This window comes from Myripristis murdjan, chromosome 19 (genome assembly GCF_902150065.1).
Source record: "Myripristis murdjan chromosome 19, fMyrMur1.1, whole genome shotgun sequence".
Taxonomy (NCBI): Eukaryota; Metazoa; Chordata; class Actinopteri; order Holocentriformes; family Holocentridae; genus Myripristis; species Myripristis murdjan.
The window spans coordinates 10,770,819-10,795,845 of record NC_043998.1 but is presented as its reverse complement, the minus strand read 5'-3'; the positions used below and the strand labels follow the sequence as shown (position 1 = coordinate 10,795,845).

Here is a 25,027-nt window from a genome sequence, read left to right as displayed (position 1 = left end):
CAGTGGCCAAAGGATTACAATAGTAACATTTTCTGGCACAAAATAAAGTTGCATGCTTACAGTAAGAACAAGAAACCTTATTCATTTGCATTCATGATTAATTAAGTCTTGCAATGATGGCTGCTATTTGATACCAAAAGCTCTTCAGTCCCTCAGTGTGATTAGCTGCAGGTATGTAGGTTTCAATCCCCCCCAAAAAGAAAGGAATCAGCACACTTAATATTTAAAAAAAAAAAAAAAAAAAAAAAGCCCCCAAAAAGTGGAAAAATAAAATAATAATAAACACATAAACAAATAAAAATGTGCAAAAAGAGCAAGTGCAAAGTGTATTTCTGTACTTATTGGATGTTTGGTGAGCTGAGCTGAGCCTGGTGTAATAAAACCATGAAAAACAATTTCTGCGTCTTTTATTACTTTTTTTTTTTTTTTTTTTTAAATTCTAAGTAGGCTACTGTTTTGATTACTTGCTTTTTGAAATCACCATCATCCACAAGCAGCTCACAGTTATAAGAAGGGAGAGAGAGTGATTTGAAATGCCAGTGGGAGGGGAGTTCATTCCCAAAGGTGAAGTGAGTTTTAAAAGCCAGATATCTTATCACCTGACAAAGTAATCACTGAGTTATTAATATTATCATAAAACACCCAGAGAAATATAACAGTGATTCTGTGTAACTGATCTTCTAAAAATATAACATAATGCACCTTTAAAAATGTAATGGCAAGAAAAGTCATGGTAACTAATGAGAATAATTTTCTAGTTTTGTCTAGGGATGTGATCTGTGCATACATGTGATGGTACTTACAGGGAAGACGCCCAGGGAGACGTACGTTGTCATTAATGAATCAAAGAGTTGGAAGGAAGCCCAGCAGTACTGCAGGGACAATCACAAGGACTTGGCCACTGTGACAAACCAGGCTGCAAACCAGGCGTTGCAGGAGGCAGCTGGTGGTGCCGGGCAGCCTGCGTCCTGGATGTGGCTCGGCCTGTTCAGAGATCAGTGGAAATGGTCGGATCACTGTAGAAGTTCCTTCAGAAGCTGGCACACCAGTCAGCCCAATAACGATGGAGTGTGCACACTGTACAATCCCAGTGGCAAGAAATGGTACGACAGGGGGTGTGACAGCTTACACCCGTTCTACTGCCATGTTGGTAAGCACGATCTTTTTCCCACAATACTTGCAGTGTTACACTCTAACAATCTGTCTTATGCATTTCTCACTGCAAAAACCAGTAATGACTTTTTAAATTTACTGTGATTACTGTTTTACGGTGACTACCCGAGATGCTTTTTCCTCTCATTTAATGACGATTCTGAATTTTCAAATCACCCTCTCAAATACATCCTCTATCACACTGCAATTACCAGAGTTACCCCAAGTAAGGAAGCAGATTGTGAGAGTGGTGCTGGAGTCAGATCCGTCCTTGGACCTCAACGATCCTGATGTGGCAGAAAACATTTTGCGCCAAGTGAGTCAACTTTAGAAATCAACATCTAGCAAAATAACATTACAACATCTTTGCTGATTAGAAAGGAAAAATTGGGAAGATGTTTTTAACGGAACAAAGGTATGGTTTCTCAGTGTTCAGTCTATACGCCTGCTTCCACAGCTCCAACAGAAGCACACAGGAGTGAAGCTTCAATGGAAAACACAGCAAGATGGGAAAATTTTCCACAGCAAAGAGGAGAAAGGGAAAAAGGAGGATCTGTGAGAAAAACTACTACTGAATGTGAATACCCGACAATTTCCTTTTCAAGTGTAATCAGGTGGTTTAAGTTTGCTTAACAAGCAAAACCTGTCAGAAATGTATGTCATGAATGTAAGTATGCATAAGCACTGTTATCTCACAGCCTGTAGGAACATTAGCTTCTGTGATCTGTCACCCAAAAACAAAGTAAACAAACACAACTGAGTTCATTTTTTTAATAAAGTGTGATTTTTTTTTTGATTCCTTGTTAATTTTGCTTTTAAAAAAAGGTTACAATAGTAATATAGTGAGACAAATTCAGCGACTTGGTAGCTGATCTGGAGTTAAGAAACAACAAAAAGAAAAACTGGCAGTAAGCAAAGAAGAATTACACTAGAACTGATATCACTGGTTGACATACAACCGAGCTTGACCTTGAGAAGTCCAGACTCGACAGACGGCACTGCTCGGGCTTGGCTACATGCACGTATAGTTCCAAAATATCAGCTTGCATTGTTATGGTGCTTGTTTCATAATACACTGAGAAAAAACATACAAAAGAAATACCTCCTATCTAGCACAGGTTTACAGATAGTAGTGAAATAATTTGAATTATTCAGAATAGGACAGAGCTCACTTTTTAAACACACTGGTAAACTCATAATATCTCGTGACGACTGAAATGGGAGGAAATACAGGCCTACAGTATGTGCAGTTTGAGAGTGTTTGGGGAAAAAAAGCTTCAGTGCCATTACTGTGCATGGTTCAGTAACTTGGCATTAGATTACAATAACAGTAAAATGATGATAATTTATACATTTGAATAAGCCATGCCATTTCACTACTTCTGTAACAGCCTGTCATTCTCAATAAAACAGTACAATCATGTGTTACTCAAGAAAGCAGAGTAAAATATAAACATCAGAGACTGAGAAGTCCCAGGGTTCTGAGATTCAGAAATAGCTGTTTGTCACCGTTGCAGCAATGTTGCATTTATATGGTAAAAAAAACAAGTTCGCCAGGAGTCCTGAGTGACTCCTTATCCTGCTGACCTTCCAGCAGCAACACGGGCTGGGCTACACCTCAAGACTCACTTCCTATTATGAATCTGAAATGTTTTCAAAAACGAATTAAAAAAAAAAAAAAAAAAAATCACAATAAGGAAAGTTTGAACTCTGCCCATTATGTTCCACTGCTTTGGATGTGCATCAAGTAAAATATTGAACATTTTTAAGATTATACCAATAAATAGTACTGTATATATATGTGTCCTAATTTGTTATTCTGTGGACCCTTGCCCGCCTCACACACCCAGTTTCACACAAATTATATACACACAAATAGAAATGTATATCAGAAAAACACCACTCCAGTTTTAATACCAGTCTCCCCCTGGAGCTAGCTCTTGAATATAGTCCTACTGGCTATAAAATTCTCCATACACATTATAGAAATCTTGAGGTTTCCTCAACTCCCTTCACAATTGTTTGCACACCTTCCCTTTAACATCCTTTCCCCCTCGTGGTCTCAAATTCTCTACTGGTCTTTCTTGTCCTCGGGCGGGCTCGCCTCTGTTTTCTTGGACTCGCTTTGGTCGGGACAGAGCAGGTGCAGCAGGTCCAGCAGGGCTTTTTTGATCTGAGCACCAAACTTGTGGGCACCCTTGCAGGGATATATGAAACAGAAAAGAAAAAGAATAAGAAGACAAGCAAACATTTGTAACTAGGAGAGTGGATATTTATAGCCAGGATAGAGGAACAGCCAACATGATTTTGAATCTAAATAACTTTGGGATGGTTAATGCAACCTGTGCTGTAGAGTTTTGTAAGGACAGGATATAAAAACAAACAAAAAAATAATAAATGATCAATAAATGTGTTACCTCATTTGCTGCACAAAATGTTTTGTGAATATTTTTATAAAAATTTTTTGAAGTAAAATGTTGTGTGGCATGTTTTTCTTTTTTCAGCCACGCAAACCACAGACACACACACCTTTGGCCAAGTTTCATGACACCTGATTACTCGCTACATTAATGTTATTTCACCCTTTGCCTATATCAAGAAAATCCAGCATTAAAAGCAACAGAAGCCTTTGGTACCTTTCAAACTTAAAACTATGTTTACATCATGCTCTGACCAATAACAGAAGAGTGTGTGCCTAATTTTTTCCCCTCTTTCATGTGCTCACTGGCTATAGTTTCAAAACTAGTGGTGAGAAGTAGTGGTGCACACTTTAATTCAGTTAGGAGGAATACTTGTCCGTTTTCATTGCAGGAAGAAGACGCTGATACTTAACTCATATAAAACTGCTGATTTGCACAGAATCGCATATTTGAGATGAAGGCGTAGTTTTGAGAGGTTAATTAAAACATTACTGAACATTACGGTGTGATGCTGCGCCTGTTGTGTGTTCCCACAAGCAGTGTTCACATGCATTCACTCACAGTGGACAATACAAGAAAAAAGACACACAAAGTTACTGTTTGAACTGAATTGAATTTCCCTGTGACGATACTCACAGTGTCTGGGCATGAGTGCTTGCAGGAGATGTGGAAGTTAATCATGTTTTCTCCTACGATGCTGTACGACACCCCATAACCATCATCAGCCACCTGGAAGAGAGATAAATGTCCTTAACACACTCATGGTTCACTAACTACTTAGCAACAAAAACATAATGAATATTTAGTAATATACTTTACACATTGACTTACATAAGCCTGCAAAAACTTGGAATGGAATAGCAAAGCATTTTTCCTAAGAATTGATATCTTGGTTGAAATGTTGTACTTTAAAAGTCATACTGCATACAGCAATAAAAATAGGTTGTTTTAGTGTGAAAGAGAAAGACTCATGTCTGCATGTGCAGAAAGTAAAGCTCTCCTCTAAAATCTCCCTGTTTGCACAGGAAATTTTTCCAGAGGTGCATGCTGTAACGGGAATGTGTAAGTTAAATTTCTGACAGCTTGTTTGACCGAATTTATCACAGTTTGTCAGCTTGTGGCGACAAGTGCAGAGGGCAGCACTGACCGGCCCGAAGCCTCCCCCACAGGAAATGTACTCTGGGTGGTTGACCAGGTCAAACAGCTCCACCTGCTGGATGGGAGTCTGGCTGGTGGACAGCCGCCAAGGCTCTGACAACACCTGACACACAAACACACCCCAGTCAATACATCCATTCACTGAAGTTCCTTTTGACAGCAGTGAGGGAAATACGCATCATGAAGAAGTCAGTCTGACATGAATCTAATGAGAGAGAGTTTAAAAAAAGACAAAAAAAAACAGACCTCTTTTAAGAAGGGCGACTCCACTCCGAGGTATTTGGACACAACATAGAGGCAGAAGAGGTGCCTGTCGATGCCAGCTCCAGTCATAGCCATGCGGTACAGGTGCTGGTGCTTCTCTGAGGCTGAGCGGAACAAACGCCTGCACACATCTGCTGCCTGGTGGAGAAAGCACACACATTAGGAAACTGGAAACTGCACATCACCGCTGTTACACATCAACTTTGTGTCATAAGGCTTTTCATTTGATCAAAGAAAAGAGTGTAATAATTTGCAAAGAAACCAAAAAAACATGATTTTGTAGTCCTCTGTTGATCCACACATACATATGGAGTTTCTTCTCCTTCAACACAGTTCTTTCATTTTGATTTTTTCCCCTGAAAACAATGTAGCTATGCTGTCATAAATCTACAAGACAGAAAAGCAGTGATGCTCATCAGCTGGCTATACCAACTTCAGGTAAAGTGAGAGTAGACAAGACAAAGGAAACAGAAAGAATGGCAAAAACCACATTCAACTTTTTGTGTTAAATTCTTTGTGGAAGTTTAAATCAACAAGAAAAAACTTCAATTCTGAGTCAGATCTTTTTTTCATGCCAAACCATGATGCAAACTGAACCACTGCCTAAAAACCAAGGCACAAACCGAACAGTGACAAACAACATCTGTTACACCCCTAATAAAAAGTCGAGCAACTCTCAAAGGTTTCCACCAAAATTCAGTGCTCAACGGTTAGGTAAGGATTTCCTTATGAACAAACACTAAAGAAAACTGACAAACTCATGAAGAGACCAACCTCTCCACCCTCCAGTGCTCGGATGAAGGCACAACTCTCATTGGAACAGGAGCGAACAGTTTCGGTCCTGCCCTCCCTGAACAGGCGGGTCATGGAGGCTTCATACGTCAGGCAGAACATCTCCCTGTCCTGCAAGAAGAGAGGTACATTTTATAGCCAAGCACAGTCAAATGAGGTCAAAAAAACATGTGCAACAGCTCATGTTGCAAGTTCAAAGTTGCCCAAACTGAATAGTGGTTTGTTTCCTTCATGAAGCCGTTGCATTTGTGTGTATATCTTTGCCAGACTCACCCTGTAGTAGGCCAACTGAAGAGCCAGCTGAATGAAGGCATCTGGACTCATTCGGCACTTCTTGATCTTTCCTTTGCCAAAGACTCTGAAGGAGAAAACGTGGAAGTCCAGATCGTCAGCCAGGGCCTGGGCCACTGCCAGAGACTGGGCCACCTGCTCCTGACACTGGGACAGACAGACCCTCCATGTTAAAATCAGCAGGACCGAGATGCTCATTACGATTGCAATATTGTTTCAGTGGAGGGTATGAGGATCCCTGCAAACCAGCCAGTTTGAGAAAGTCAATCTGCTGCTTCTCAGGAAGGACCAAACTGATAAGGAGGAACAAACACTGGAGCAAACAAATATTTATTCTTCAAATACATACTTACTGTCATGTAAATCATGTGTGTTTGTATAAAGTCATGTGTTCATATTATTGTTTAGAGTCCTTGTTTATCATTTTTTTAGTGTGCCAGATAGATAGACTGATGAAAATCATATCATTAATTAGTAATCCAGTATTATTATTAGTGTCCGTTCTTGTTGGAAAACTTTTTGCTTCTCCTCCTCCACAGGCACTGCAGTAGAGGGTGTGTAACACCACTCTTACACCAAGCAAGCAGGTTTTACACTTTGGGTTTTTTCCTCCCCTGGGACTACCCACTAATAAAAGGGGGTGACATTGCTCACACTGGCAGAAATCCCAGACCGCATATTTCACCTCCAGCTTAACTGGTGTCACAATCTTCCAACTGAAGTGAAACGCAACGTATTCTCCCACTTTCTGCCCAGGTGGTCTCTCGTTAAAGCTTCACTATGAGCTTAAGATAGAATTCAATCCAAGAGATGGCAATTTATTGGCTATTTTACATATTATATGGGTTGAAGCTTCACTGAGGTTAGAAGTGCCTGCCTATAATGTAGAGCATGCCCTGTATCATCACGCCTTACACAGGTTACAAATGTATGCGGCTCATGATAAAAATTTTAATTGTCGATTAATCTGTTTCTTTTTTATTACTTGATTAATAATTTTATCGATAAAATGTTACAACTAATGTTCTGTTAACTGTGCAGCTCCAACAAGCAAATCTTTGGTATTTTCACTTGATGCATGACTCAATTGATTACAATTGATTAAGTTTTGATTCACCAACTAATCAATTAATGGCTTCATATATACTCGTGACTGTTGCAAGGTTTAGATCAGGACTGAAATGCTGGATAACCCATATTCAGTGAGCTCCAGTCCTGGATGGCAGTGGGATTTTGTGTCAGTGTGAAATGGGTAATACAGAAAAGAGCCAACAGAGCTGATGGGGATTCACTGGTTCTGTTTACAAGCACAGCAGCCAGCTATTTGCCACCCTCTAGGTAAAATCTTACTGGGGTTAAGCTGTTTGCATGTACCTCTGATCCACTGCACCTGAGTATCCCTGTTGCCATGAATACACATTAACAGAATATTCCTGTCCATCTGTGGTGTCCCACCCACAGACAGAACCGTCTGCATGCAGAAAACTATGAACAGTTCCTCTGTCAGCTACCTCCTCCCACTTTGTCTGAGCTGTGGCATTTATGCCTAATACACAGGAAAGAAATGAAAATGGCACATCCAAATGGCAATCTTTGCTTTTTTGTGTGTTGATGTAAACATGTGGCCATAATCCTGTGCAAGCCTGAGTTTGTGCAGATGACAAAAACCAACAGTGAAAGGTGTGAGATGTTAAAATGCCAGCACAACCTGTTCAATATAGAAGTCAGTCAGGCATGTTGATTTCTCATGATTTTAATACAAAACAATCCTTAGTTATCGTGTAAAAACCAGAGTTCTCCATGTATGTAAAAGCAACTGGTGTTTTGCTTAAGGGCAGTTTTGAGCAAGGAGGATGCTTGGTCATACGTGTGCTTGAAACTGGCTCTTTTGTTTGAAGGAATGAAGGAAAGCGTATGAATGTACAACTAACCTCTGAGGGAATTTCCCAGTTCAGTTTCTGTGGCCGCGGTAGAGATGAATCCACTTCTCCTTTGCAGTGACCCTCCTCATTGTAGCCAAGCTGGAAACTGTCTGTGGCCAGGGCATACTGGAAACACACAACAACAGTAAGTAATGGCCTCTTCTCAAAGATATGACAACACTGAGACCCTGTCACCCTTCTCTCAAGACCCTTACCTCCCATAAGTGAGCAACGACCGGTGCGTCTGCCCATGAGTGCTCTGCATTCAGACCATTCTTCCCGTTCTTGTATATCACAACTGAGAAGGACTTGTCGAACCACCTGTGTGTCAACAAGGGCAAAGACTGAACACTGTACCATTGGAGAAAAACAAATTAAAACGTTTCAATTTTGTAACAGGATATCTGGGCACTTAAGTTAAATTCTAGCAAGGTACGGATCAGTTTACAGTGCAACTACCTGTCGTAACATTTTCCGTGAAGCAGAGACTTGGCATAACGATCCAGACTGGCAGCCGGGTCTTCTCCCATCATGCCCTGCTCGTCGTCATCCAGAGTCACAAAGAAGGCGGCTTTCTCAATGCAGTCCAGAGAGCGCTTGTTTACTCCGGTGCTGAAGTACTCCTTCCTCACTTTGGCCCATGGAACTCTGGGAAATTTAGCAGATGAAAATTACACCAGTAGATGAAGGACATAATCTGATGCAAGGATCATTTGGAGCCTTGATTTTAACAGTGGTAGCCTCTCAGACTGACCTGTCTCCAGCGGTCAGAGCCCCAAGTTTCTCCTCTCCTGGTGAAGGAGATGAAGGATCATCTAGGATCCTCTGGATTTGATATTCAATTTCCCTGGGAGAAAGGAGTCTGCCTGCCTGGTACACCCACAGCCGAAAGTAGCGACCCCTGTGGTACACCGCTATGTAGTCACTGTCCTGCCAGTGTTGGACAGTGTCTTCACACATAAAGAGGGGGAAAGGTAGAAAGAAAAAGAAAGCCGAAATTTGACACTAATAAGGGCAAAGGAGCTTGAATAACTGGAAATGGGAGAGGGTAAGGGAGGAGGAACAGCCGGAAGATAGTGGTGAGGTGCAAACCAACATCATGTTTACAAAAACAGATCAGGATTGATGAGACCAGTGTGGAATTTTTTTTTAAACTGAATTGTAAATCATTTATTTGCTTTGAACGCTGGCCTCTACTAAAATATGTATCTCTGCTACTCATGCTGGAAAAAATCTGCCCATTGATGTTAAACTTCATGTTTTTTCCCCTGAGGAACTGCCTTCAAATAACATGTGCCTTTATACCTTCTGGTTTATGACACTGATTTTGCAGGATGTCCCTGTGACACTAATTGGAAAGCATTACACTGGAAATGTGTTCAGCTCTTTATAAAATCAGTAATGGTTTATGCATTTCTCCTGTAATATGGACATGCATTTTGCCTGTATCATGTTTTGTTTTGACTAAAAGGCTCACTGTTTTAAACCCCTTGACAGCCTAGAAAAATGTAGGCTGGGAAAGTGAATGGAGAGCACTCTCATCTCCCTCAATTACTAGTGCCAAAGTGCCCTTAAGCAAGTCATTTACCCACCAACTACTCCAGTGGAGCAGATCAGTGAGCAAAACTGGAAACTTCATTTATCCCTAGATAAATGAAGGCAAACAAAAGTGTACAGTCAACAGCCTGAAATATTCTCACAACATCCCTGTTCTGCTGATGCAGCACCTGTCACCCGGATGGAGAGGATGTGTGTTACCTGGAGTGACACAGGACGGATGTCAGCTGAGTGATCTGGCTCTGCACATCTTCTTCAAAAGACAGCAAAGCTGAATGACTGACGCCTAATCATGCTTGACAAACTGGCCGTCAATTAAAATTTGCATATTCAATGTTTCCTTGGCGCATATTTTGTGTGCCCTTTATGATCATCTACTTTGATGATCAGTTAAAAATTCAACCCACTTGTGTATAAAGTGGAGCTTTGTGTGAGTGTGGGAGGCAGCAATAAGCCAGAAGTCATGCATCAAGGCACATGCCAAACATTCAGCGAAAGATGTAGCAGAATGATGTTGTTAGTATTGTTATTTATTTATTATTTTTTAATTTAGCTAATTTTAGTGTTACTGGTTACTGCTAGTATGGGCATTACTTGTTTTACAGCAGGAACTTAATGGGAATGCGACACATATTGCAGGCTTTCAGGTGCTATGGAGAAGACATGACTTAATTTGCATATTAATTACCTCACCCAAAGTTGAAATTAGGCCATTTAGTGAATATTATGTAAGTAATGACTTGGTTAACATTAAACTGCATTGAAAGCTTATTTAGTGGTTCTCAATACTGGCTGTAGTGACCCACAGTGTGGCTGGTTTTCACTGTAGCCACATAATCAGGTACTGCTCTCCACCTGGGACTCCAGGTGAATGCAATTAACAATCTGGTAGGACAGACAACCAGCAGTGCTCTGAGAAGGCTGCCTTGGTAAAGATCAATGCAGCATTATTAAAACTAACAATACTGCAATTTGTCTTTCTTGTTATGACTCTGAAGGTTTTGGATGGGAAATAACTGATTATCATCAAGACTTTGGCTCATTTGTATTAGGGACATTAAATAAAAGGTCCAATCTTAATTCAAAAATCCTTAATAAACATGGAGCAGAGACATATTAATTACATTTCCATAGACATCTTACTCATTAGACATGTAGTGATCTGTAATTAGGATTGGGATAGTCATGGGGTAATATAAATAATACCTGTTAATGTTCCAGGGATTCGACAAGTTTGAAACATCCGCTCAAACTGATAGGAACAGCAAGGAACCGAAGACCTCAACAACCACTGAGCAACATTGAGAAAGAGGGGACCAGTAAAATACAAAATAAATAAATAAAACAGGGAAGGAGGAAAAAAACAAGAAGGATGACAGAAAATAAATTGATGGAGTGTTGGGATTAAATGGGACAGGAGCAAAGAAACGGTGGTAGAGGTAGAAGGGAGAGGGAAAAAAAACACAATGTTGAGGACAGAAAAAAGAAACAGAAGTTAGTTAGATGGACGAACCCTTTATAGCAACCCAGACAGACCTGAGATGAGACCAGCAGGCAGGAGGAGACAGATGAGAGATGACAGGACAGGCTGTATGGCGGTCACATCATGACTCAGTGAATCACGCGACACCACACACACACACACACACGCGCACGCACGCACACACACACACGCACACACACAGTCTTTCACATGGCTCTCTATCCTACGCCTGTGTTCCAGAGGGTTAAGACAGTTTCAGTATGCCTGCCTCGTACTTTCATCATCTCTCTGCAGCAGTGGTGTGTTAGTGTCACTGGTTATGACACTCTGTGGAGTCAGAATGTGATCCTGGTTTCCTTCACAGCTTTTATGGCTGCTCGCTGATGTTTAATGCTGTTGCTCAGTGTAAAATGGTGTCAGAGAACACGGTCGGTATCATGTATCGTGCATCAGCATTGTGCAAAACATGACTCAGTGTGTGTCTGTGTTTTGTGTGTGCGTGTGTGTGTACTGTATGTCTGTCTCATTACCAGTCTCCTCTCCAGGAGTGCGTGTGGTGTTGAACATCCTCTCACACTGAGCTGCACACAGAGGAATGACAGTACCTGGTACACGACTCTGGGAGACGGAGAGGGAGAACAGGAGAGGAGAGGGGTGGAGAAATGCAGAGAGCCAAGGGAGGAGAGACAGGAGAGGAGGGAGGAGAAAGGTAAGGGTTGGAGGAGAGGGAGGGAGAGTAGCAGAGGCCAAGCAAGCAAAAGGAAGGTCGAGTAAAGTGTGGGGAGGGTAGAGGTGAGAGATGAGCATGGTATGAGAACATGAGGGGGGATGTTTTCACACAAATGACAAATGATGGAGCCTCACAAAATCACACACTCAGGAGGTTCACAAACACACACATCCAGTAGTGATATCGGCCCTAAAACACACAAAATACACATCCACACAATATCCACATTGAGCACGCACACTCCCATGGCATTGTGCCTCTGAAATATACACAATATTTCCCATGAACATTCTGAAAGTAGCAGTGCAAAAAAGATGGTAACACTTTTAATTTAGACTGTCCAATGTTAACAATCAACTTTGTGTCAACTAGGTGTCACTCTAATCTTGACCTAAATTGAACTCTCACCACTGCTGCAGAAAGTCAACTCTCATATCTTGTAAACACTTGGCAATTTTGTCTCTCGCCAAAATGGTCAACTAGTTAGTTAATGGAGATGCCGTGAGCTTAATTCCTGTGATATGCACTGTTGATCTCACTCTGCAAACTCAATGCGTGCTCAAGTCACACTGGTGCAGGACCAGTGGGACTAAGGTGTGTATGGGAATGAAAAAAAAAAAAAATCAAATTGCGTTGGTGTGATGAGTCATAACCCTGGGGCTGAAAACCACTAGTTAGCTACACAAGTTGTGGAACCATGCAGGTGGGAGGGGTACAAGATAAAATAAGTGTGTGTGTGTAGAAGGTATAAGTTAAAAGGCAGCCAATAATTTAACATTGGACAGCCTGATATCAAGTCAAGCATCACAACTGCCTCAACTGTGAAACTCATTTGATACAAAGTTAATATTAAGTTTATTAACACTGGACAATCCAAATAAAGTGTGGTCAGAAAGATATTTTCCCACTTACCACTAGTGCAATCTAACAATGTAGGTTTCTGTGTGGTTTGGTGCAGTTTCCAGTCTGTCACGACCTTCCCTGCCTCCAAGCACACCAGAACAAAGGGACTGGATGGGTACGTGTTTGTGGGGTGGCAGACAAACAATCTCGCCAAATCACACAAATGACTAGATAGGGGTAAGTGAGAAAATATCTTCTGTTGTGTTTTAGGTGAACTGTTCCTTTAAAATCCATAGTGGAAGAAGGCCTAAATTAAAAAAATAAAAGCTGAAAGAAAGCCGGCTAGTCTTCCGAGGCCATAGAAAAGAAGCAAAAATGAATAATGAATGTCAATAGATGGAAAGCTATGGTCTCAAGGTATTGAGGCCATTGTCATTGCACATTTATGTTGAGGAGCTGGGGCCAAACTCACGGGTTTAATCTCCTCTCGGTTGAGTTTACGGCGGTACAGTAAGAAAGCGTGGATGGTGTTGCCTGCCCTGGCTGCCTGGATGGGTGTGGGTGTGACATACAAGAAGTCCTGAGGAGAGACAAAGAATGCAGAAGTGATTATTGGCTCGAGAAGCTGGTGTGTCAGGGGGACAGAGGTCAGAAGAGCTGCTTGTGACGGGAAGGTCCTTGGTTTGAATCAATCCAGGAAAATCTGGGTAGGTCAAGTGCATGAGTAACCATTGCTGTGATGAGCTGGAACACTCGCTGTAATTTATTAAACTCATAGGCAGAATGAGCATTATGTTATGAGCTGGGTCTGTCACAGTGTAGTCTTATTCATAAACATGAATTACCAGGTCAGATTTATAACACTAAATCTGCTGCTGAGTGTTATGAAAAACTCCTCTTTTGTACAAAAGCACTCCTCTGTACAAAGTTTTGCTGGGGATTCTCTGAGTATTTTGAGTTATAACTTTCAAAATAATATTACTGAAAAACATTTCATTTTTTAGTAATGCAAGGTACAGAAGTGCAAACAAAGAAAGTATTAAGAAAGAATTAGTGGTAAATAAAAATACAATTGCTTTCCCCCATAGCATAAATCAACAGCCACATAGCCCTATGCAAGATGAAATACATGCAGAGCTGTCAAAAATAACACAAATATTCTTAAATAAAAAAAGATATACCAGAGTGTCTACTGTCGAATTTGTAGGAAAATTGTTCTTCAAGGCGACACAACAGGAACCCCAGTATGTGCTGACCATATAGACAAGATGCTTCCTAAGCAAAATGCCATATTTACACGGAATGAACAAGCATACCCTTTTTTGATTTTGACTGGCTGTCAGTTGAAATGCTGTGAAGAATACGACAGTAGTAATGTAACTCTGTTCAAGGTAATAATGAGAGCCCTGGTAAATTTATGAATAAATTGCAATTACTGATATTACCAGACTTTGTGTACCACAAGGCTACTACCATATGAATATAGCCCTTTACTTCCAATAGTTTCAGCAGAGGTACTGTTCAGTAGGAGACCGCTGTGTTATTTGCATAGATGTATGAATATAAATTATGGCTCTGGTTGAAAAGAACATAAAGTCTCAGTAAACTTTGCCTGAGTTATAATGGTAAGAAGTTAAAGAGATATTCAAGGAGGGAAAAAAACAGCTTTCCTAAGAAAGTCTAACACAAAAAGTTATATCCATGTGAAGATCAGAAACATATTTCTTTGGTTATTTCAGTTGCTTGTCTCTCGTCTTGCCAAACAGCCACCCACACACAATTCACAGTATGATTCAACTGTAGCGCCTGTATTTGCTGGAGATCTATAACAAATGGGCCTGGTGTGGGAGTGTCCAACATATATGGCATATCTAGGTCTTCAATCCAAAGTGGAAACTGTGTCATGTGGACTGGCCATGTTGTATTAGCCATTAAAAATGGATTTTCATACCATGCCGTAGTAGTTACTGTTGACCATTATGGGGCTCCGTCCACGTAGGTAGATGTATTCCTCCCACCAGTCACTAACCTACAGAGATAAAATACACACACATACACGCACGCACACATTGAAAGCTTAGTAAAACAGCTAACCATGCAACAAACCAGCAGTCACACCACCTACACACCCAGCTAAGATGAATAATTCAGTTCACGGCACGTCACAATGATACACTGTACATTGTTAATGAGATTTTAAATGTGCGTTGGACTGGGGCATATTTTATGTGTGAATACTAAAGTGGCTTTTTAAGTAGCTGCTCATAAGCAGGGCACTGCGGCCAGCCACTTACGTAGTTGGCGGCCCACAGAGCTTTGAGCTTGAGGTACCACTGTAGCCGGTGGCCGAGGCTGCTCTCGAACTCTGAGGCCAGCTTGGTCATACGCTCGAACTCTGTGGAGTCCATCAGCGGACGCACTGACTCCAAGTACTGAACATGGAAGAGAGAGAGGCAAAATACACCATACAAAGCTATTACCAAAGAACTACCCAACAAAATGACACAGTGAAGCATTCAGAGAAAGACAGAACAAAGGGAAGTAGTGATATATCGACATATATTGTACATCAGCAGAGGTTTTTGTACTGGGAGGGATTTGGCAATGCTGTTTCAACTGCAACTGAGTGTTAAAAATAAATGCCAGTCTACACCCTACATACTGCCAATCAGTCGCACAGACATAAAAAATTGGGGGCAGGAAAACTTTACATGCAGCACACCACATGTATTTGTTGAAACCTGTGAGAAGGAGAGTGAAGCCTGTCCGTAAACCCCCAACAGGATGAAAGACAACATAATCATGATGATGAAGAACATGTTCAAAAAAGGAAGCAATGTCCAACTGATGCAAGACTGACCTCAAGATTGAAATTTGATATATAAACTAGCAGAATTCTACTATCAATTCTCTTGCCAAATAGTATTTATTTATTCTGCAATTATTCAATCATCTTTTTTGTTTCTATGCTATTGTGTCAATGTTCCACATAAAAAAGATTAAAATGCATGTTAAGTGTGATAGAATACCTTTTATTTCTCAAATAGTGAATTAACTGAACTGTTTATTTCAGCTAAAATCAGGCATGTTCAAAGGATTCATTCTTTCAGAAATATTTTTTTTCAAATTTAATTACCAGAAAAATGATCATACATGTTGTTACTAGGGCTATAGCGGTTCCGAAACAGCAATTCAAACATTCACGGACTCGAGTAACGGGTGATTGAGCACTGAGCAATGGTAAACTATTATGTCATCATGATATGTTCAAATCTATTCTTGTAGAATTAAGTTTTTGGTAAGAAATAAATTTTTCTGTAGGAGAATGTGTAAATATTTTCAATGCAATATAAAATTGATATTAGAGTGGGAATTACGACTTGTTTAATCATTTAACACATGAATGTAATATGGCACTTACTGCATTAAACAAGTTTTGTTTGCTGCCCAATGCCGGTGATATGTTTGAGGCATAAACCTCTACCACCACTTCTACCGCTTGTGGTCAAGGGTCAAATCTCACAGAGACCTTCTCTGCTATTTCTATTCCACTTTTGTCTCCTCTAATCTGATAAATTTACCTCAGTTTATGGGGAAAAAAAGATCATGGCGCGTCCCTGTGACTTCTGCAAAGTTCAGAAAACTATCTTACAGCTTGGGGAAAACTGATAAAGTAAAGGGACTTTCCGTTCAGCTAAAAAGGCAGAAAGTGCTGGATGCAACAAAGTGATTCATTTACTTAATGGTCAGTTGTCAGTGCACTGTCATTCCCCCCTGCCTCCTCATGAAGTCTTACCCTCTTCAGTGTGTCCTTGATGGCGGGCACAGGCAGGTTTGGCAATGAGCCCTGGTAGCTGTAGAGCAGGGGTTGTCTGCCTGAAAAGATCCGCACCAGTGCCTGGTGCAGACACACAAAATGTAAATGCGCACATACCTTAAACATTTGTCACAGCAAAGGACTACTAATTGTATTTTCTTGTCCACAAAAGAAGATGACAGTTTTAAATGACATCTCAGCCTTTAGATTAAACACCAGGGATCTGTGTGATGGTCAGGGACAGACAGATACAATAACTAGTGTAAAAAAGGGAGGAAACAATGGTGTTTAACAACACTGACCATCCAGACTTTGGTGGTGTTGGACATCTTGCCATGCTGCTCGAACATCCAGCGGTGGTAGGAGAGGAGCTGCTTGAGGCAGAGGCGCATGGTAAAGATGAGCGAGAGCCACAGCATGGTGCTGAAGAGCACCGCCGACACCACCGTCTGGCACTGGGCGCTCATAGACTGGCTGGGGAGGGTGGGAGAAGACAGACAGATGGATAAAAAGAGAAGGAGGAATAAAAAAGAATGGCAAGTGGGAGAAATGACAGAATTGAAAAAAGAGGAGTAGAAGAAAGATGAGGGAGGCAGGCAGTGTAGGTGAGGCAGTAGGTTGAGATTGAGCAAAAGAGGCAGGAGAGAATTACAGAGAAAACCAGATAAGAACAGATGGGGAGGAATGTTGAAGGAGGAAATAAGAGAATGTCGCAGGATTTACAAGAGCAAGCTGTTTCACAACAATAATATCAAGCTGGCGAGATTTAAATGAATTTGTTCCATTTTTTCCCATTTCAAATCAATTCTTTTGGGCATTATCTGTTTACTCTGAAGCGGGTGCAAAAATATGCCTGTATGGAGAGAGCTGTAGAAAAGAGAAAGTGACAAGAGGGGGAGGACAGTGAATACATGGGATGAAAAAGAAAAATATCAAAAGAAGTATGGCAAGACAGACTGATGGACTATGAGAAAAGAAGAGTGCGAACAAGAAACGAGGCCTATTTTAACAACACACGGTCATACTTCCTCTACACATGCTAGTCCCTCTGTGTGCAAAACATGTGATCAGAAATGGACAAACTTTTCATGTCTGTAAACAACAAAGACTGGGGGATCCAAAAATGAATCCCTAACTCTTAAGAATTTTAACAGGTAATATATTTTGTTTTATTTTGTTGAAATGGAATAGGCCTGGTTATTGATTACTGGCTATTTTTTCCCCACAGCCAAAGGTTTAAGAGTATTTATCTTGTAACTGGTGGTAATTTCCCATCTCAGATAAGGCTTTGATTTCACAGTGAATAATGAGATAAGTTACCTGACTGGCAAGTGCTCCTGTATCTTGGCTATGAGGCCCATGGAGGGGTCAGAGCGTGTATACATAGTTGCCAGGATTGCTATAACCACAAAAAGCCACGAGGAAGGGCTGGCAGGGTAAACCCCTGTTATCACGCTGTTCTGTTGACGAAGGGGAGGAGAGAAAATACCACACTTCCTGTTAACAATGACACGGCCTTAGCAGCTGATCCCTCTCCACTTTGGTGACCAAGGTTGCCCTTGTTTAAACATGAAACATTATGCCCAGCTGCCACGTTGCATCTGACGCAGTGATCAAGCAAGGACAAATGAGGACATACTCTTGCATTATTACCTCTATCACACTGACCTAAAATCCCCGTGATTTGAAGTCAGTGTAAACAGTTCAACACAGCATTCAGTCCCCTATTTGACAGTGCCAGGTAATTGACTGGCTTCCACTCCAAGTGTGAAGGGGTCACCTGTCAACTAGGGCTGAAAGTCAATAGACCCCTGCACTCAACTCAGAAGGTGGAGTTGAAGAGTTGTTATTTTTAGTGGGCATTGCGATATTACAATAAAACAAGAAACATTCCTTTAAAAACGCACTGGGAATATATTGCAATAGGATATGGAAGATATTATGTTTTTACATCCTTTTAGAACTGGTAGATGCACAATTAATTGGATTAATTAACTGGAGAAAAGAGGACAGCACTGAAGCCAATCTGTCGAAATTGTTTATTGTCTCCGCAAAAGTAGCCAAATGCATACTGTGCACCATCAGAGCAGTAGCAATTCGTCATTTGGGAAGGCCAGCTCTGGAAATTGTGAGGTTGATTACAGCTATCCAAAGGTTTCCGGTTCTCTACACGTTCATTTCAAAGGTCGCGTCCTCAAAATGACACGAGTTGCATCGCATCCATCAATGTACTTTTACCTATTTTACTATTATCTCGTAAACAAAGCAACACTATGGGTTGCAATGCCAAAGCTGCAAAAACTACAAGTAGTGATTTGTACCTGCAATAAATCACAACACAGATGCAACTCCAGCAACGAGAAAGAGCAAGAGGTAGGCTGCTGTAGTGTGCTATTAAGTCTGTTTGTTATTATTACACAAAGACAGAGAAACACACGGGTTGAACATGAACACTCAAGACAGAGGACAGAGTGGTGGTACTTTGAGTCTGATGAGCCTCTTCTTCCAGGAGCGCAGGCCAGAGAGGTAGATCTCAGTGAGGGCCTGGTGGGACAGCTGCAGATCAATGCCCTCTGGGGTGACTGTGAACTGGAAGGCCACCGCCTGGTGGGCTTCTGCCATGATTACTGAGATGAGGTGAGAGAGAAAGGGAGAGAGAAAAACACTGATATTTATTTACAATTTTAAATCAATATTTACTCAGCTATCAGAGAGTCTACACCAGAGGGAGTTTATCTTACTGCCATCAGTGTTGCGCTGCTATGATGCTCTACTGGCAACACACAGAGTAAACAGACGCCATGCCTTTCTGCCCTATGTAATGTAGTTTTCAGTTTTTCTCTAAGTAGGCTATTCTATGTAAAGGGACAACATTCAGCTTTCATTTAGCATAAAACTGAAAAATATTAGACCAATAAAACTATGAACTCTGCAGAGGTTACTGGCTGGGTAATGTTATCATCTGAAGTTCCACAGAGATTGAGCACGGTTCATGTGAGTGTGCAAATAACACTGTTTAAATGTTAGAGGTGGATTAGTGGAAATACAAACAGAAAGAATTTATGTTTGACCAAAACACGGTGAGCCAGGAAACAGCTCTCTGATAACATAAATCTTTGATATAAAAGGCCCAATGTACATCTACATTTGTAAGGGTTCTTCCTAAAAAGACAATACAATGTCCAACATGATCATCAAAATCTGAAATCCCCTGAAATCTTACATCAAGCAATATTGGCAATCCTTGGCTGATCACTTCAGCAGAGGTATTATTTGAAACATGTAAAAACTGAAGTGGGTATGACTCAATCAGTGTGAGGAAAGTTTGTGGTACAACGCTAATCTGTTCACACCCACGCCCATCACGCCCCTTTTTGACTGAACAGTCTCAAAGTTGATGAGGTCTTCTGAGTCCAACAATATAGGCCTACATGATCAAAGCTTTGTGTTGACATGTGAATCAGTCCAGAATTTATGACTTTTTGTGATATGGCATGCCCAAACACCCCCTTTTGGCTGAGAGGTGCAAAATGTTAGGCACTTCTTCCTTTGTCCATTACCAAATTTCCCACCAAATCTGGTGGAAATCCAAGCAAGTAATGCAAGTGTATGACAAACAGATAGATGAACAGATACACACAGATTCCAATTTCCTTGGGTAGACAATAACTATGAGCTCTCCAGCACTTCTATGTCAAAGGATATAGAGACTGCTTTACTTTCTATAGGGAGCTCAACATCTATAAGAACAAATACCTCTGACAGGGCCTTTGCCATCTAGGCACCCAGAGGGCAGATTACAGATAAGAGAAGGCATATGAGTAAGAACATCTCAGTATTTCCCATACCAGTGCCTTGGGACCCCTCAGCCAAAAGAAACTAAAAAACATTTTATTTTATTTATGTTGGTTACCTAATGTATGCAGCTGTTTCACTTCAGGTCAGTGTGCAAGTCTCTACTGTGTTCTGCTGTCATTTACGGTCACACTAGTTTTTCTCCTCTCCTCTGTTCTGCTCTCTGTGTTACGATGAAGGCAGGGCTTAGCTCCTCCACACACATATGGAGCGGATCAGAGCAGAGGAGAGACAGGTCAAGTGAAGATGATGTGAAGATACTCAAGTTGACGACAACTTGTTACGCCACTGTAAGTCCAATAAAAGCTTTCCAGCAAGAGTAAATTATTAATGCAATCCTTCTAAAACCAAAGATGGACAGAAGTTGACTCCAAATGTCTGAAATTCCAGCCACAATATCTATTTTTTTTTTTTTTTTAACAGATCCAACTTGTAAAATATGACAGGTCTATATCTTCTGTAATATTGTAGTAACTGGGTTACCCCACCCTCCGTGGCCCATCCACCCCCCTCAAAGCAGTCAACCCAGGGGAAACACTGCATATCTCAACATATCAACAGCTGCTTCTTATTCCAAGAATTACCCACTTCATGATGGGACAGTAAGAATATAATACCATCAACAGGGGAAATAAAAACAGCAGGCCAATTTTCAGCAGCCTACAGCAACAGTCTAATGCTTTGTGAGTCGTGATCACAGCTGAAGCGACCGCATCGCAGCAGCTGATGGGAGCCTTGAAGGTTGCAGCAAGCGCTATGAAGTGACATGCAGATGATTCATCAGATTTACTGGTTGTCACGTGTTTGTGAGGTGCCTATACCTGGCAAAACACAGCCATCTGATGCTGTATTAGAAGAAGCTCAAGAGGCACATATTTTATAGACTCATTACGCTTTTAAATGCAAAGTCAGCCTGAAATTGACAGAGGTTAATGAGAATGTGCTGACTGGCTGCTGTTGTGGATTGGGTATTTTTGTTTGAGTCAATTACAGCTTCTCCTCACAAAAGGGAATTGATTTTCCTCCACAAATAGGTTATGGATAATGCCCTGAGGTTTAGTCATTCTCACTGGGCAGAACACACCCGGGGAGACAACATCTGTTCTTTGTATAGGTCTAAAAGCAAACACCCATTAACACACGCATACATACGCACACACAATTCCCTCATCCTCCCTGATTCCAAATGAGGCTCTACTCTTTAGGGGATCTGGCACTGGCAGATGCAGTCATGCCCATGCCAAGGACTAACAGCAGTAAACTTCAGCCATGGTCACTTCAACCGCTTTCTCTGAGTGCCAGCACAGACAAAACACACCTCCTGCTTGCACGGTGACTGCACACACACTTTTAGAAATGCTGGAATGCTGAGATTTTATTAGATAACCCTTTGATCTGACTGAAATAAATGCCTGCACAAAAAAGCCTTGAGGGCTTAAACTGCATAGATAGTTTGTTAATCCTCTACATTGCACCAAGTTAAATTTCCAATTCAATGTAGAGCTTATGGCTTATGGCGGTGTTGGAGACAATGATAACGCTAAACCATGGTATTTTTGTGATTAGGCTACAGATTTTGTTCAATTTAATCAAGCAAAAAACATAGAGAATGAACTCTGGAAAGCACGGTCTGCCCAAAAACATGATGATTTATACTTTATGATAAACAGCCTTATTAAAGAATTCAGAGGCCTGCATTATATTTCATATCTTTATTGGACGAATAAGGATGAAATGATAATTTAGGCACTGTTCCTTGCTTTAAAAAACGCCTGGACTACATTGCAAGCGGCAACAGATCTTTACACTTCGATTCATCCTGCCATCTTCCAGCACAGATGGATGGAAAAAATGCCAGACAGAGAGCAGAGAGGAGCAGCGGGAAGCTGGAGGGAGGGTATGGGGCAGGAAGAAAGGAAGAGGAAGGCAGAGCCCGGGTGTGTAAACTGGGTTAAAGGTAAGCATTTCCAAGAGGCTGGCATAGCTCCTGGATATAGGGCAGAGTACAGTCATGTTTGGGCAAAAGACCTGATGCATACATAACAGATCAGACTCAGACTGGAGGTGTTTATTGACACGGCTCAGTAGTGGAAAGTGAGAAGAGAGCACACTGGTATTTTAATTTTAACCTTATTTAAATCTTTTTTACAAACTAACTGAGAGGAATTTGTTTGAAATCATCCATTTAATTGACAAAGACAAAGCTACTTAAATGTCACCCTTAATTCACTAATCCACATTTTTATTGGCTTCAGAAGTACCAGAAAAACGCCTGAGGCATCAAACTTGCTTAACCTGATGTTTGGGACATAACTCAAAACATCAAATAGCTTAAATAATCCCTTTCTAAAAAATGTAATGTTTTCAGCTTGATAGAGATGACTCATAGAATAAATACAGACCAAAACATTATTAGTACACAGCATAGAAAGTTTCCTTGTGAAGTTTAATCATTGAAAAGACTCGTGGTTTTTATGGCATTTTCTATTTCAGTATGGCCCTCTCCACTGAAACATCCTAAAGACACACACACACACACACACACACACACACTTATTCTTGGTAAGACAGTAACCCAGGTTTATCTTCCCTCATCTTAACTGACCATTTCCTTTACAGTCAGCCATGCAACGAATGAGGAAAAGCAGAAGAAAATCATTATGCTTCAGTACTTTACGTCACTATGGCAACAAGCAAAAATGTAATTTCTTCAGGTCACTGCAATCATAGTCCTAAAATAACACTGTAGAAGCAATGGCACACTACATGATAGACGAAAAAGGATTTTAGACATTTTCACATTGGAACATCTCCGAGTCTTAACTCAGTGTTTATTTTCTATGCTCTAATTTATCATTAGTATTTCATTACTGTCTTGCATAACAGAAACATTAACAATGACTATACCCAAGATGATTTCCTAAGCATTAAAGTTCCTTTGAGTGGCTGACTGTAAGCCACAGCCTTTGTCAGTGTTTTACTTGAACAATAAAAGTTAAAGGAGACCTAGTGAGGGCTAGTGAAGGGAAGTGGAAAATGGCAATGTAAATGAAGCATGACGTGACCTATATTGACTGTAAAACACGACTGCTTCTATAACGATGAGCACAGAAGCTCTGTAAACAAACCGAACAAGTTAGCACAGTAAATATAGTGATTCATATGAGATGGCAATAACCTCAGTGAGTGAACATCAGGTCAATTCAACTTGTACAAAAAAACAAAAAATGATTAAATTTACAAACAGACTGGCTTACAAATACTACACGTATAATACTAGGACTATTCAAGTCGAGGTAACTACTTTGATCACAACAATTATCGTCGTTAGTATTTGCCTATCCACGTTTGTTGTTTCTGGAATGCATAACTTTGACAGGATCAGTGATGAATGCCAATCAATTCTCAAAAACAATCTAACTCAGAAATGCCTCGGGAGTTAAAGACAACTCTTTTTCCCCATCATAACCCAAAACATAAGAGCACTTCACTCAATTGTTTACGTGCACATTTGGCATTAAACATTAGATTCAAGACAGGCATCTAAAAGTGTTGCATTAATGCTTTTTGGTTAGTAGTCTTGGCATGAAGCAGAGTGGTTTTATTCTCCGTCAACCTCATCCTTAACACCAGTAAACAAAGTGGTGTGCCCTCCCATTTGTAATTACATAGTCTGCCTTTATGCTAAATATAAAAGCAACTGCTATGGAGCAAGGTATTCTCCTGAAAATATACTATTTCAGCGGTCAAATATGCAACGCTGAGATAGTTAGCTGGCAGTTAGTCCGTTTTGACAGTTATGCTAGATGGGTGTAAGCCAGTAGCCACTTGACTGGCTACTAGCTAGCGTTTTCAAATTAGCCTCTGCTAGCGGCGGCTAGCCGAGAGCCCGCACAGCAGTAACGCTGGACAAACGGCGGCTCATCATGAATGCATTAGCTTTAGCAAGGCAGCAGCCGCTCTGGGAAGGCAGGGCCAATTTGTACACTTTGCAACGCGTAAATAACACAGTATAAAGACAAACGGAGTGCAGATGGCATACCTGAAGTTTGCGGGAATAGAAATTTCGAGAAGTGAGAATCAGACAACTGTAACTTCTGACGTCGCCGGCCCTCCTCTCCTCTGGCTGAATCTAAAGGTGCTGATGATACCTTCCCGTGCTGTTGGAAACCGGAGCTTTCTGATACCCGAGTTGTGACGTTTAGGGGGCGGGGACCCGTGTCAGCAGCTGAGGGTTGACTCTTTATGCCACCAGGTAGATCCCAGTCAACCGAAATACTTATTTAAGGCTAAAAAGGTCAATATGACTGCCAAATTACCAGTGAAATTATTTACTGACAGCCCTCCTGGTAATTTAGCACACTGATCAACGAGTGGTCACTGAGTGTCCACTGGTTGATTTCTACAGTAGGCTACAGTAGCCATTGAAAAACTGCCTTTGTCACATGGTCAGTTTTGTTATATTGACTTTGTGAACAATTACAGCTGTTTTTGTTTATGGAATCATAACCAGTGAAACTATTGTTCAGCGCAGTAATCATTCATTTTCTCAGTGTGCTAATCTACAACATATGTTATCAAGCTGAAATTGTTCTGCCACTTAAAATCTATTTTATCATATTATACATTGTACATCCCTGCCTAAAAAAATGTTAATAGTGTGTGTAACTTGGTGAGAAATGATTTAAAGACTTTTTTTTGCAGTAGTTGGTGTGAGGTAAAAGGACACAGCCAGTCTGTTAA

The 25,027-nt window shown here is 40.9% G+C and overlaps 1 protein-coding gene across 1 annotated transcript; it reads right to left on the bottom strand.

Moving 5' to 3' along the window:
- Positions 1–1,909: 1,909 nt before the first annotated feature.
- On the bottom strand, positions 1,910–24,422 carry LOC115377735 (carnitine O-palmitoyltransferase 1, liver isoform). The gene is made up of 19 exons (XM_030077712.1): positions 24,327–24,422; positions 18,911–19,056; positions 17,750–17,889; positions 16,732–16,903; positions 16,409–16,510; positions 14,907–15,044; positions 14,564–14,641; positions 13,085–13,192; positions 11,570–11,657; positions 8,754–8,949; positions 8,459–8,647; positions 8,215–8,320; positions 8,009–8,125; positions 6,060–6,224; positions 5,769–5,897; positions 4,977–5,132; positions 4,720–4,833; positions 4,209–4,301; positions 1,910–3,349 (listed from the first exon to the last, which is right to left on the bottom strand). The coding sequence occupies exons 2-19, from the start codon at positions 19,049–19,051 to the stop codon at positions 3,224–3,226; spliced, it is 2,358 nt and encodes a 785-aa protein (XP_029933572.1). The 5' UTR covers positions 19,052–19,056; positions 24,327–24,422; the 3' UTR covers positions 1,910–3,223.
- Positions 24,423–25,027: the final 605 nt, after the last annotated feature.